Here is a 14,724-nt window from a genome sequence, read left to right on the forward strand (position 1 = left end):
ATGTAATCTGGATTTAGCCAACAACATTTGCCGCTATCATTGTATAGTCTGGTCTGGAATAGGCCTAGTCCGATTCCTGAACAAATGATTCTTATGAGCATGTTATTTTCAGTGAGTCAAAAACATACAGAGCGACTAGTGGTAGTCCGATTCCTGAACTAATGATTCTTATGAGCCGATTCTTTATAGTGAATCAAAATCAAAAGGCAACCAGTGGCAGCCTACTCCGACTCATTAGTGCCAGTTCTTTTTAGGCTACTGAATCTCTCTCTCTCTCTCACGCACACACACACACACACATATGTATATATATTATCTTTTTTTTTTGTAGCCTTAGGTCTACCTAGTTTTAGGCCTATGTGTTGTAGCCGAGGTCTGTCTGTGTTCTGTTAAAAACTAATGTCCATTAATGTCGTTCCCCCCATTTATTTATTTATTTCCAAATAAATAGGCTAAACTTGTGTTTTTTCCAAAGTAAAATACAATATTTATCTACGACTGCGGCTAATAGACTATTTTTAATAGGTTATTTATTCAGAGTTGGCGAATAATGATCTTCAGTTATTAATGTCCGCAATTTTCGGCGCACAATCAGTTGGACATTTGTCTGAGGAAAACATTTGTGTGTGTGTCCCTTGGACATTTCACTCAGCCTACCATCAACCAGTCGTTTTAGACTAGCCTATATTTAGGATATTTGGTTGTGTGCAAATAGCCTAGCTAGCCTAATAGCTATCTATATAGTGATAGCATTATTAACACTAGCCTAACTTATATGTTTTGTCGCTCTCACCAAATAGTTGCTATGTTTACCTCAGGCGACAACTAGCTTATGGTTAGTTCTAACTCAAACTAATGTGATTTTTTGGTTAGGCCTACGTAAAAACGATTTGTAACTGTTTAAGTAGGCTATTTGTGTAAATTGAAATAAAAATTTCGAAACATTTTGTTGTTGTGGATGTGGTGGTGATTAACAATTTCACATCGTGATTCGCGCAGTGCTGCAATGAAACACCCATAACTCACCCGTTCTTCAGGGAGGCTTGCAGGAAGCTGGTCGTGACATCAGCGCGTTCACGACTAGTTCGTCCTTGCACTGAGAATCGTGACAGGTAATGAAGATCAGCATCGGATCACGAGTCTGGAAACAACACGCGCGTGGAACAGAACAACCCCTTTCCTGTTTATGGGGAAATGAGGAAAAATTCGATAGCATTTCAGAGAGCCGAACATTTCTAGTTGTTTACAAGTTTGAAGAACTCAATGAGAATTTACCTCGAGTGTAAAGGGTCAATTTGAGCCCATCATGAGATGGTTATAGTCTGCATCTCGAAAAGGTCCATTTAATGTTGTCGGGCTGGGTGTTTATATTATTAACCTGAAATAATGCGAGTAAATATAGAGCAGATTTATATTGGGTTGAGGAAATGTGTGGGAAAGCTCGTCATGGTGGTAGTGTCTGCCGAACAGCACTAGCTACATCCAGTGGCTCTCATCCATGTCTGATGGATGAACCCGGGGTCGCTGGCTCACTGATACCGTCTTATCGCTCTCCGCAAGGTGGTCCTTTGAGGTTTACACCAAATTCTGGCGAGTCTCGCAGGGCATCCTTCCCAAATCACTCAAAATCCGTGGCAATGAACTAACAAAGGCCCAAGATCAAAGGCTCTCAGATGATGGAACTGATTTCCCTGCGTGTATTTCATACATTCATTCATGAAGATATATAGCCTATTATCAACTGCCTTCTCCTCTATACCTGACACCCCCCTCTCCAATGTTGACAGTTACAGTTATCTGTGTTAATATTGAAGTAGAAATGTGTTGACAACGATGATGACGAACTAATGGGCTTTATCTTCATCATCATAACATCTTCAGTACACTCAAACATTTGCACATAGCTACAGAGAAAAACATTTGATTGACAAAATTGGAACGTGTATATTTTCTCTCGAATTTCTTCCTGAATATCTACAAATATATAAGTCGTCAAGCTATATAGTCTATTGTTATATTAATTGTATTCGGATGCACCAATTTGACATTTTGGCCCATACTAATTCATCTGTTATGGCCAATATTATATATATATATATATATATATATATATATATATATATATATATATATATATATATATATATATATATATAACAACACATAAAACGAAAAAATTTGTGTAATGATATAAAATATAATTATTAGGCTACACACTCCAGGAAAAAAAAAAGAAAAGAGAAGAAAAAAAAGAAAAAAAGGGCCAAGCCAAAAATGGCAAAATATTGAATGGTCCTAATCTAAAAAATAATTTAAATCACTGGTCAGGAAATTAGCAAGAATTGCACAAATACTGTAGATAAAGTAAAGTATAGGCTATATGCTCCACACTTGCAGACAGCTTTTTACAGGAAGAAGAGTGTTGTTTCTCAATGTTGATGACCTATTCACTATAGGGTTCAAATTTGGACACTGACCAGGCTAAAACATAAGCCTGATGATCTTGTTCTCAAGACACTTATTGGTTGTCTTTGCAATTTGGGCAAGAGATTGTCTTGTTGAACAATAACATCTGATCATTCCTCAGATAACAACTTTTTATTTGTGGAATGCAAGCTATTGAATATTCTCCTGTACTCCAAAGCATTAAATGACTTTTCACAGTGATGAAGCTCACCAATACCAGCAGCTTTAAGGCTCCCCACATATTATTATATTTCTCAGCAGATTTTCGAAGACATCTGGAGCATCACCATGCAACTTCCCATATTCCCATATTCCCAACTTCCTATATTCTGCCAAAAACTTATGTCTTTGATATTTGTCTGAGACAGCAATGGCTTTTTAAGTAGTGTATTTACAGAAATCGAGCTAATTTCCTTACCAATAATTTGTGGTCAAGGCAGTTAAAAGCTTAGTGTTTAACCATGTTTTAATATAAATATATGCAATTGTATATAAATACACGTTAAGTGTTTAAAACTCCTGTTTAAAATGTGAACATGCTTTAAGTTCAATAAACATTGTAAATCTACACAGTAGTAAAATAGAATTATTTCAAGAGCCTAAAATTCAAATATCAGAATCTGCTTACAATATCGACCAAGTAGATATTAATATAATGCTGACTGTCCATAATGATATATTGTGCATGCTTAATAAATACATTTATTTATACTGTTCTATAAAGAAAATGTGTACTTTAAAACAGGTAAATGAGACCAAATACATGTGAAGAATTAAATCGAACGCCACCTGAAATAATAATTAAAAACAGCAATGATGTCTGTGCAGTATTCACAACAGTTAGGCTAGTTCATTTCGTGTGTCTACCTTCATAAACATGTTTTACTCAGTGAGGGAGGGTCATAGGCTGCCGCTACACGATTTCCAGTTGATTCTAAACGCCCGAAAACGCTGAAATGTGTAAAAACAAACAGCCGCTAATGGTACTTTTCAAGCCTATACATCCCTAGCCGATATCACTGAAAATGTGTTACTATTGGCCGCATAATTAATTTCTGATTGAGCCCCTGAAGCAGTTCAACAATATTACGCATTCGTTTTTTTCCCCCCTCCTCAATCTGCTGAGTTATTTTTTATGCATATCCATTCACAATATAAGTCTATATTTTTCTCTTCGCATTTGCCCTCGATAAAAAGCAAAATAATAATGAATCATTTCATAAATAATGGGTTTAGGGGCTTATCGAGCGCGCAGTGGCCGCCACTGCGCTCTTATCTCGCCTGGCCACATTGCGCCCGTGTTCCGCTCCCCATACTGAGAAGCGCGCGCTGGACGTGATGTGGAATTATATAGACCTCACTTCCAGTTCCACACAGCACTTCAGTGCATCTAAAACCTCAGACATGGATGACCCTCCACAAAATGGCTCCATGCACACACTAACATCCACCGCCCGACGACGGTAAGAGGCGAATATTGGTGTTTCTGCGCTCATTTGATACTAACGCAGGTCATAATTAGGCTTTCTATCGACGCCAGATGATTAATATAAGCTCAGGTATGATTTATATCATTTATATTTGGCTGTATTCGGTCTTGGAGCAAATAGGCCCTTGAGCCTGCAGAATGCAGATATCGATTTGGCATTTATTTTATAATTAAAGGGCGTTTAGGACATGATCTTTTCATCTAAAGTTAAGAAATTCGATTCATTTCGATTCGATTTTCCTCACGGCTGCTATTTTCCTCTTTTCCGTTTAGTGCTTAAAAATAATAGCCACCATAACTCCACCAATAAATGAACTAATCTCATCGATATCCCATTTATTAAACTAAAGCTGACATTTTGGTCGAGTTAGTTCCTAAATGGTAAATATGAATTATTTGTTTTTTTAAAGTTTGTTGCCGAATTATTAGTCTATTTGACACCGTACACGTAACGTTTTTTTCGTCATATCTGGTCGGTTATTAATGCTGTAATCAGCTTGTTTTGTTAAATCACTCTGAGTTTTTGAATACATTATATAAATACGATAAAATACATTAGCATATAAACTATATCTATACGGCGGAAACAGAAAGACGTAGCTAAATGTAGAAGAGTGTGTAAACTGGGAATGACGTATTAATATTTAGCCATCTTGTAGTCTATATTTACACACAAAATAAGCAATAGATTATTAAGAGTCATAGATGCCACTGGAGAAAGAAAACATTACAAGATACCATTAACATGCACAAAAATATTGCAACAGATTTTAACAAACAAATGCCATTATAAACAAACCGTCAACGAAAAAGTTCATATACATTCACTATTTAAATATTTATAACATTAAATCCATGCAATAATAATAAAAGGTTCAAAAATAGACGCAATTACTCACGTAAATATCTTCGTTTTAGGTTCAGAAAAGACGTAAACAAATTATTGACGCTAATATGATTCCATATTGATAATCATGCTAAAATAGATGAATTATATAACGAGTAGCCTAATGTTAAAATAATAACAATAATATGAATGTTTGTCATTTAAAATGTAATATGATTAAATATGCTAATCTGGAAAGGTGTTATTGAATTCGTCCTCTAATAATTATGCAGATTATTTTCCGTTAAATAAATGTCGAACAATGTTTGCAGAAGATAAGCTCTTTTCCAACGAAGACACCGGTATGACACGCTTATCTCCAGATGCCATGAGCAGAATGATGATATATAGGCTACAGGCCAAGGTCAAGTCAAGGGAAAAAAGACACTAACCTAAAAGATATTTGAGCGTTTAGGCAAACCTGCTTGTCTATCCTCATAGAATGGATGGCACAGGCCTTTGCATGGATACAGCAGTTGTGTGTGAGACACACATGACACGTGCTGTCATAGAGCTGCATTAGCCTACTGTACTGTCAATGTTTCCAGTCACGCGCGCAGCGAGGACGCGCGTAATAACGCTGGCGCTCAATCAGTGTGCATAAAGGTGTGTGCTTTCACAGGTGACCTCCGATGAGAAGCTGAACAGGCGCTGGATTGGTTGGGAATTACAATTTCCTTTGGATACCACTAATTATAAGCGTTTGGATTTTTTTTTCTGGAGCTGGACTTAAGGATGATGGAAAAACTGAAATCCGAGCAATTTCCGCTCAGCCCGAGCACGGAGGGCTGCGGTTCCCCCCCGCCCGAGGAGGGGGACGCATGCGGGAAACAGGAAGGCACGAAGGCAGAGACAGGGGAGCATCACCTCCCCGAGGAGCGCCGCGTCCTTAATGGAGTTGCCAAGGAAACGACTCACCACGCCACCGAGCTAAAAAAGGAAGTGGCGGTGATCGAGCTGTCCAGGAGAGGAGGGAGCGCGGATATAAAAGGCAGAGAGCTCAAGGCAGACATCAACCATAAGGTGCAGACCACCGAGCTGTGCAGACCACCGATCCCACTGCCGCTGCCTCCCAGAGACCCGCTGATCGACACTCGAATGGTGCAGTTGAGTCCGCCCGCTTTCCCTCTCCCGGCACGAGCGATGCTCTACAGCAACATGACGCAACCGCTCGCCACTATTAACAGGTAACATCACTTTTACGCATCACGCAAAGTAGGATATGAAACGAATGCATAAACTTAAAGATGGAAAAAAAATAATGCATGCATTTGAATGTGGATTTAGTCTTTTTGTGCATGCTCGTTTTTGTTTGTTGCAAAGATCTTTAATTTCTCGTTTTTAACATGTTCTTGCTCTAGCCTGAATAATATGATTTATTTTATGATGCATGAAATGATCGGTAGCATATGCTATGATGCCATCAGAATCTAAAGTTCTGATGCAATTCAACCTATTAAAATATATATCGAATTACCCCGAGACATTTATAATGCATAAAATAAATAATTAGGGCCTATATAAATAAAATATTTGTAAAAAAATATAGAGTAATCATTTTCTTAGTATTTCGTTTATCAGAGTTCGTTTTCTCCTTATTTGACAATGCAATGTTATATAATATATTAGTTATTCGTTTCCGTTTCTATTCTATTCTATATATTCTACATCTATATTAAATATGGAAGTACTTCGTTTTCTCCATCAGCAATTGAATATGTTCAAAATCAATTTAATGCATTAAAATGTATTTTTATATCTTTTTCAAGCTTTTTCTGTACAATTTAATTGCTTTCTATTCTATTCTATTCTATTCTGTTTAATGACATTTTAACTATGTAAATATGAACAAACTGCATTTTAGGACCATTATTTAATGTATTCAAATGTATTTTATATTTTCAAGCTTTTTTTCTGTACAGTTGAAGTATTTGTGTGCTTTCTATTCTATTTGATTCTATTCTATTCTATTCTGTTCTGTTTAATGACATTTGAAGTATAAAATATGTATAAACTGCATTTGTGGACCATTATTTAATGCATTAAAATGCATAAAAAAAAAAAATATATACAAGCTTGAAGTACTTGAGTGCTTTCTATTCTATTTTACTCTGTTTAATGACATTTGAAGTATATGAATAAACTGCATTTTAGGACCATTTTTCATATTTTAATAAGCTTGAATCACCCGTACTGAGTTGTGTGCCTGTTTCTCCTCAGTGGTTTTGCTGGAGAAGTGGAACAGTATGGGATGTATCCCAGCAATCGAGTGAAACGCAGACCTGTACCGTATGAGGTTGAAATCAGCGATGGTAGGACCATTTTAGATCTTTCTAAGTATGGTAAGCCACTCTTTGGCTGTGCTTTTCTCTTTTTCTTTTCATTTATAATTTCCCTCCATCATCTCAGTATCATTCTCGGCCATTTTAAATGACATCAGGCACCATTTGGTAAAATAAAATATGTAGGGTTTTTTTGGGTTGCAAAAAACAATCAAAATAACTTCAGATTGTCTTGATATAGGCTACTTATCAGTACAGTTACTTTGTCGTATAATTATTTTATTTATTAATTAATTTTCTGAAAAAAATTAATGCAAATATTCATGCACTTTAATATAATAATTTTTTTAGCAAGGAATGCCACTTTAGTTGCACATCCAAATTAAAGATATGTAAAATAAATATTTTTTATTCTAAAGCCACAATTAACATAAATGTCACCAATATCGTTGCATCATACTGGATCGCATGAAAATGCATTTCCTCTTAAAATAACCAGAGAACAAAATATTATTGTCAAACAAAGACAGAAGACAGAAATAAAAAAAAGCGAGAGAAATAAATGGTTACAGTTGCCAATAGGAACCAACCCCCCCTAAAAAAAAAAATCAGTGTATGTGCACGAGAGATAGCTGCGAGTTGCCTATAAAAATGCAAATACGAGTCAATGTGTTTGGCTGCGAGTGCTGAGACTGAGATGTGGGATTCTAATGAGACGGAAACGTGGTATGCATGACACAATATGCTCTTAGATGATATAGAAGAGCATCAAAGGTAACGCTGCCTTCGCTGCCTCTTTAAGACAATAGCGAAAAATGCTTTAAATTATTCCTTAACTCAAGATGTTGGGAATCCATTTAAATAAGTGTAATTATATGAAGTCACTGGTGCATCAGGCAAAGTGAAGCATTGATAGCCTTGTTCCAAAAGAGCTGTCTAGGAAGAGAAATGGCCCTGAATAATTGAATGTAAAATGCCATAGATAATAGAAAGGTTAATTAATTCTTGGCTAAATAGGGGGAGATAAAGAGCTAATCTATCAGTGAGAAGTGAGTGAACACCTTAGGTGTGTTCACAAGGAAACCACTGTTAAAGCACTCAACTGTGTTGTTAAACGCTGCTGATTTGTTATGACTCGACCTCTAAACGCGTATTTTGACACTCAAAATGTTTGGAAGGGAATTGAACCTAACTCTACTTTCTCTGCTTTCACAGGTACAGGTTCGCAGCCCAAAGTTGTGCGACGGATTTTCACGAACAGCCGCGAGCGCTGGCGGCAGCAGAACGTGAACGGTGCCTTCGCCGAGCTGCGCAAGCTCATCCCCACACACCCTCCCGACAAGAAACTCAGCAAGAACGAGATCCTCCGCCTGGCCATGAAGTACATCAACTTCCTTGCCAAGCTCCTCAATGACCAGGACGACGTGGTGGGCGGCGATGCCTCCGCCCGGGCCAACCGAGATGCAACCCTAGTTCGGGACGACCTCCTCCAGGAGATGCTGAGCCCGAACTCAAGCTGCGGGAGCCTGCTGGACGGGGACGTCAGCCCGGAGAGCTTTACCGAGGACCAGGACTCGTCGGTGGAGTCCAGGTCTTCGGCGAAGGGACTGCATCATTCCAGCCTCCCGCTGGACGGAAACACCCAGCGATGACTGAGTTGGTGTCGACGGACTGACTTCTGGAGCCCCAGGTTTGAGAGGGCGCAGTGCTTCATGGACCTCAACTAGCGTATGTCGTGTGCAAGCATATTCTTACGTAAGACTTTCTTTTAAGCTCTTCTCTTCACGCTTCGATGCTAAGGTGCCCTCCGTGGTGAGACGCTGGTACGGGGGAAAATGTCAGGTAGACTTTTAGTCCACACTTGGTTGTTTAGACAGGATCGCCACCTGAAAACGATAAGAAAACAGAAGATTGAATGGTACCCACACCTCATCAGGTACACCGCTGGGAAGGAGGTCATTGGAAACAGCTGGACTTTTACAACAAAAAAGAGCATTTGGAGAAGTCAAGTCCTAGAAAAGGAATAGTTCACCAAAAAAATTGACAATTCTGGCATCACTTACAAACCCTCATGTCATTCCAAAACCAGAAAAAGTGAAGCCCAAAAGAAGAATTCTAAGAACCATACAATAAAAGTCAATGGGGTCCAATTTTTTTTGGTTTTTGGACCCCATTGACTTTCACAGTATGGATAAAACATTCTTCAAAATATCTTCTTTTCTGTTTCCACTGAAGATGAAAGTCCTACAGGTTTAGAGCGAATTGAGGGTGAGTAAATGATGACCCGGCTTTGTGCAGCATCTTTGAGACAAATGTGTACATACTGGGAATTTCAATGGAATATGACCTTAAAGTATTATTAGCGTCATTGGCAATAGCAACAATGCTATTTGGGGAAAAAAGTATCGCCATTTTGTAAATGGTTTTTCGGTATAATGTTTCAAAACACAATCATTCGAGAACAATGGTGGAGGAGGTACAAGAATGTGTAGATAAACCGGGATAATGTTGTGTGTCTGTAATGATGACCCTTGTTCCTTTAGACTGTTCTTTTGCATTGTGATCATGGTACACCATTAATTCACATCTCCATCTCTCCTTCATTCACTCGTTTCTTTGGCTAAAACACCCCTCCAACCCGACCATCTCGCAATGACGCATTCATTGAGTAACGTTCTGTCACTTTATTTGACTTGTATGAACTTGATCTGCTTTTTAGCAGAGGATTGAGTAACCAGTCTTGGTACCTTTAAGTCTTTTATTGGGTATTAAATGAGCAAACAAACAAAAAATGGTTATTTTAATGTGATATTTAGTAGAAAGACCTTTGTTGTAAGGTGAAAATCTATCTATGAATATATGCAATGTTATATCTCACAAATTTTATATAAAAACCCACAAAAATAAAAAACACAAACCTGAAAATGTGTGCTGTTGTTATGAAAAATGCTGAATGTAATAGACGATTCAGTTCAGATATCATGAGTATTTGTTCGGTCATATAAATGTCTGAAATATAATAGCCGTTTCTGTTGTCATGACAACTATAAAGGTAGAGAAGGAAAAAAATATCAAGTGGAGCGTTTTGTCAAAAACACAGGGATTAAATAGAAAAAAAATCTTGCATTGAAGGGACTTAGATACAACGTATTTTTATGAAAGGAACAAAATGTTAAATCCCCGACATACAATACAGCGGGATGTGATAACATGAAATACCTTTAGATTCCGTCTAAGACATATACTGTACGTGCTTAATACGTCAGAAACACAGAAAAGGTCTATCTTGTTTTAAGATTTTGAGGGTGTAAGGACAGTCAGGGTCATAGCAAGGTGTCTAAACCCTGGGAATATGAGTGTGAAAGGCTGATAAGAATCAAAGCCAATGAAAAAGTCATTGGTGGGTCTACTAGCCCCATGGGGCCTGCAGGGACTGTGAAATACTGATCCAAGGGCAGTTCCCAGACCGATCACTGATCCACACCCACACCCACATACGTGCACGACCTTGTCAAACGCTTTCCATCCTATCAGCTAAAGGACATGAGAGACATTTAGACAAAAGAAATAGATCTTTTATGCCATTAAATGAGTGTAATATCAAGAGGAGGTGTGCCATCACAAATACACCGTTTACAATCTCAGTATTGTGGCCTTTCCGTATGAGGATGGAAAATTGGCTCTGAGTGAGAGAAATATTGATCATATTTCAAGACTTTTACAGTATTTAACATGAATAGCTTAACTACTCACAAGAAAATGTGGTCATTTACTAATTTTGTTCTAAACTGTTGGTCTAAGTATGTGTATACATTGAGCTCCAAAAATCATTTACTCATTTATGGTGATAAATAAATAAATAAATGGTGATAAATAAAGAAAGAAAGAAAGAAAGAAAGAAAGAAAAGAAAAATATATATTTTGAATTGTACTTGATAATTTAAAAAAATGTAAGTAATTGTGAACCAAAACCAAAAATCATCATAATATTTAATTATGGTGATTTTACAAAAAACGTCACGAAAAACCACAATGTTAATATCAATAAATATTCAAATGTATAACATTATATAATAATATATTTTTTAAATAAAATGTATTTACAATATTATTGTAGTATTTATAATCATATTTATAAATAATTTTTTAAAAACAAAAAAAATCGCAATAAATATTATCCATAATAATCCACTTGTTAATGTGATTTTTTTTTGTAATTTGGGAGCTTCATGTTTATATAATTATCACTGAATGGAAAAGAGCAGCCAATACAATCTGGAAAATAACATTTGTTTCACAGAATAAATAAAGTCAAAGTTGAGTAAATGATGACAAAATTGTCATTTCAGTAAGACTTAAGTTACATTACAGGTCTGAATCAAAAAATGTAGACGCAACACAAACATATTTCATTGATCTCATTAGGTAAATCTCACTATAAACAATTAAACCGTGGTCTCAATATCAAGTTCTGCTGCTCAATTAGAGTTTTATTTGTCCATTGAAGATTAGTAAGATCTTCAATGGTGTCCGCTTCCCATGAATACTAAAGCCACATGATCCACAGGGTGTGTACGGTGTATCCCAGCAGAGATTAAACACACCATCAAAACACTGTAATTCTATTAAGTCCCTTCATTCATCTCAAATGCCAATGCGCTCACTCTTGAAATGGTGGGCTGGTTGTACGGATTCAATCAGGGATTTTTGAAGCCATCTTTTCCCTTTTTAATTAACTGCGGTGTAGTCGCTATCCGCCTTTTTCCCACCAGTGGCCCCAAACAGGGGCTCCAGAGCTTCAACCTGGATGGATCTCAAAAGAGCCCCATCACAACAAAAGGACATGCTTACCGACTGATAAAGACCACCATTACCCTGAGATAACTAGACAAGGGGAGAGAGTATTCAATTAAGACGCCCCTCCTTCTGGGACAAGGACGTCCCAGTGAACCTCCCGAAGGTCTGGTTCTCAGAGGCAGGACGGGCCAGTGGAAAGAGTCTCCACTGTGGTCTCTCATGGCTATCTTCCACACCATCGGCAGAAGTGGCTCCCTTGGGGAGCGGGCCGGTATTTTTATACGAGGTGTTAATGAGAGGGCAGTGCGCATTTCAAGCAGTGCTAATTTCCTCTGGGCTGAGAGACGCTCATGTGTCCCTTGAGTCCTGAGGGGCGGATCGTGCTCTTCATCCAACTCCACCTCTTTTTCTCTGTTGTGGTCTGTTAATCATTTGCTCTGTCACTCTTCACCTCAAGAGCGCTCTCTTCATGTGCGCTCATCTATTGTGGTTTAATAAGAGAGGACGAAGATGGTCTGCAATGCCCTCAAGTTCAAACAAACTAGTCATTCATCAACTTGTTGTTGGATAGTCAAGCGAGGTGTTTAACAACGATGTGTTGTCTTGAGTGAATTATTTAAGGCTCTATAAAACACTTTTTGTCGTGCCGACAGGTCTTTTTCATCGAGAGAAATGCCTCTTCTGTCTTTACGGTTTGCATCGTTCAAGAGGCTGACAAACAACTTTTGCGGTAATTTGTAAACAACGTCAAACGAGCTACAATATTTCAGGTTGTACGGTTGTGACGTGCATCACTGATTCTGTGCAATTATGACGTAAAATGACTCGTAATGTGCGTAAGGGCTCATGACTTCCTGATTGTCGGAACTTGCACTGTGTACGCCTGTCCCAAAGCCGAGTTAACACTGTATAATTTTGCTGCTCGAGACAAATCTTGGGGGTCGTAAAAGATTTTTGCTGTGTCTTTGATGGCTTAGTCTGACGTGTTCACCTAACCCAGTGGTTCCCAATCCTGGTCCTGGGGACCCACAGCTCTGCACAGTTTGTATGTTTCCTTTATCTGACACACCCAGTTCAGTTCAGAGCTCTTTCCTAACGAGATGATGATCTGAATCAGGTGTGTTAAATGAGGGAGACATGCAAACTGTGCAGAGCTGTGGGTCCCCAGGACCAGGATTGGGAACCACTGACCTAACCTTTGCGATGAACCTTAGCCACTGTCCGGCAGAGTCTAGCTCCAAAACACCTCCCTGGAAGTTTCTAGTAATCCGGAAGAGCTTAATTAGCAGGTTCAGGTGTGTTTAATTAGGGTTGGAGCTAAACTCTGCAGGACAGTGGCCCTCCAGAAACCGAGAGGCCGTTTACACGACACCGTTTTCAACTAAAAACGTAAAACTTTTCATGTGTTCATTTACACGACGACAGTGTTTCGGAGGGCCTAAAAACGCAAGCTTTTGAAAACGGGTTTACACGTGCACGTTTTTGAAAACGATACCGTTATCGTATCTGTGTAAACTACAAAAATGCGAATTTGTGAAAAAAAACTGTGACGTCATGTGCATATGTATCACGATTTCAGTCTGTAGGGGCGAAGTGTTTCTTTACAAAGTGACATCGCCAACTACTGGCCTGGCATGAATACAGCATTTTTAGTCGTTTTTGGGATCCGTGTGAACGGGATCATTTTGACAATGTCAGTATGCGAAAAATGCAAAGAAAAAACGTTTCAGTTTTTAGTACATTGTTGTGTAAACGTACCCTGAGTTTGACACCCCTGGTGTAGATCTTCCGGGGATGGTTGGGACCAAAGTATTGGCTATAATATATATATCGTACAAAAACGATTGATTTGGCACAATATGCATGTGCTTTCACACTGTGATCACATCATACAGTCAAACATTCATAATGTGCACCTGACTTTAAGAAGTAGTTCTTATATGTATTTGGCACATGATTTTATCTAAAACGACTTAAAGTGCATTGTGTAAAATGTGTTCAGTGTGTGGTATACACTCCACAATTGAATTTTCGCAGCGTTGCCATGGAAGTAACATTTTTGGTTCCTCAAAGAGCCTTTCAGTGAAAACCATTCTTAGACTTTTAAAGGACCTTTTTCCACTATAAAGAACCTTTTGTGGAACGTAAAGTTTCCATGGATGTTAAAGGTTCTTCATGTAACCATAGATGCCAATAAAGAACCTTTATTTTAAAGAGTTCACAGTAATACTTGCATTTATGCATGTGAATTTACTTACAATTCAAAGTTTTATCAGTTCATGCATTTTCCGAGAATCAAACCAATGACCTTGGTGTACACCATCCTCCGTTCACCTTGCAGGAACGCTTCTCAGGGATGAAAACCTAAAAATGTCCTGAGATAAACATTAATGTTATGCTAAATGTGGAATAATTAACTCCGGACAAAAATTGAAGTACAGTGGTCAAAACACAGATCAGAGTCAATTCTAAAGCTTGCTTGTTTTACTCTATAGCTAAACTGTAACTTCCACAGGAGCAAAGTGGCACTGGTGGGTTTAATGTGTCTTCAATGATCTGTTACTAATTGAAAACCGTGGAATGCTAACCAGACAAATTCCATAATCGCGGGAATCTAAAGACTCACATTAGCGGCTTATGAAGCGTCTTCATTTCTTAAATCTGCATGGTGGGATAGGACTTCCTCCACTGGATTAACAACTCTACCGTCATCTTGAGAACAAAAACAGCAGTATTTATGGAAGCCATGAACATTTATGTAGTTGATATCAGATATGACTGATAACAGTTGAATCGGATGATCA

The 14,724-nt window shown here is 38.1% G+C and overlaps 1 protein-coding gene across 1 annotated transcript; it reads left to right on the forward strand.

The window, feature by feature from the left end:
- The first annotated feature begins 3,156 nt into the window (after window positions 1–3,156).
- Window positions 3,157–10,048, forward strand: tal1 (T-cell acute lymphocytic leukemia 1). Its single transcript, XM_082138666.1, has 4 exons — window positions 3,157–3,929; window positions 5,464–6,028; window positions 7,062–7,153; window positions 8,339–10,048. The coding sequence occupies exons 2-4, from the start codon at window positions 5,577–5,579 to the stop codon at window positions 8,773–8,775; spliced, it is 981 nt and encodes a 326-aa protein (XP_081994792.1). The 5' UTR covers window positions 3,157–3,929; window positions 5,464–5,576; the 3' UTR covers window positions 8,776–10,048.
- The last annotated feature ends 4,676 nt before the right edge of the window (window positions 10,049–14,724 follow it).

Source organism: Leuciscus leuciscus (genome assembly GCF_965113295.1).
Source record: "Leuciscus leuciscus genome assembly, chromosome: 15".
Taxonomy (NCBI): Eukaryota; Metazoa; Chordata; class Actinopteri; order Cypriniformes; family Leuciscidae; genus Leuciscus; species Leuciscus leuciscus.

What these genes read in the sequence shown, in the direction of transcription:
- tal1 (XM_082138666.1), top strand. Translation starts at nt 5,577, where the DNA reads ATGATGGAAAAACTGAAATCCGAGCAATTTCCGCTCAGCCCGAGCACG. An exon ending in CCGCTCGCCACTATTAACAG is followed by an intron (nt 6,029 to 7,061) that starts GTAACATCACTT and finishes GTTTCTCCTCAG; the next exon opens with TGGTTTTGCTGGAGAAGTGG. An exon ending in TGAGGTTGAAATCAGCGATG is followed by an intron (nt 7,154 to 8,338) that starts GTAGGACCATTT and finishes CTGCTTTCACAG; the next exon opens with GTACAGGTTCGCAGCCCAAA.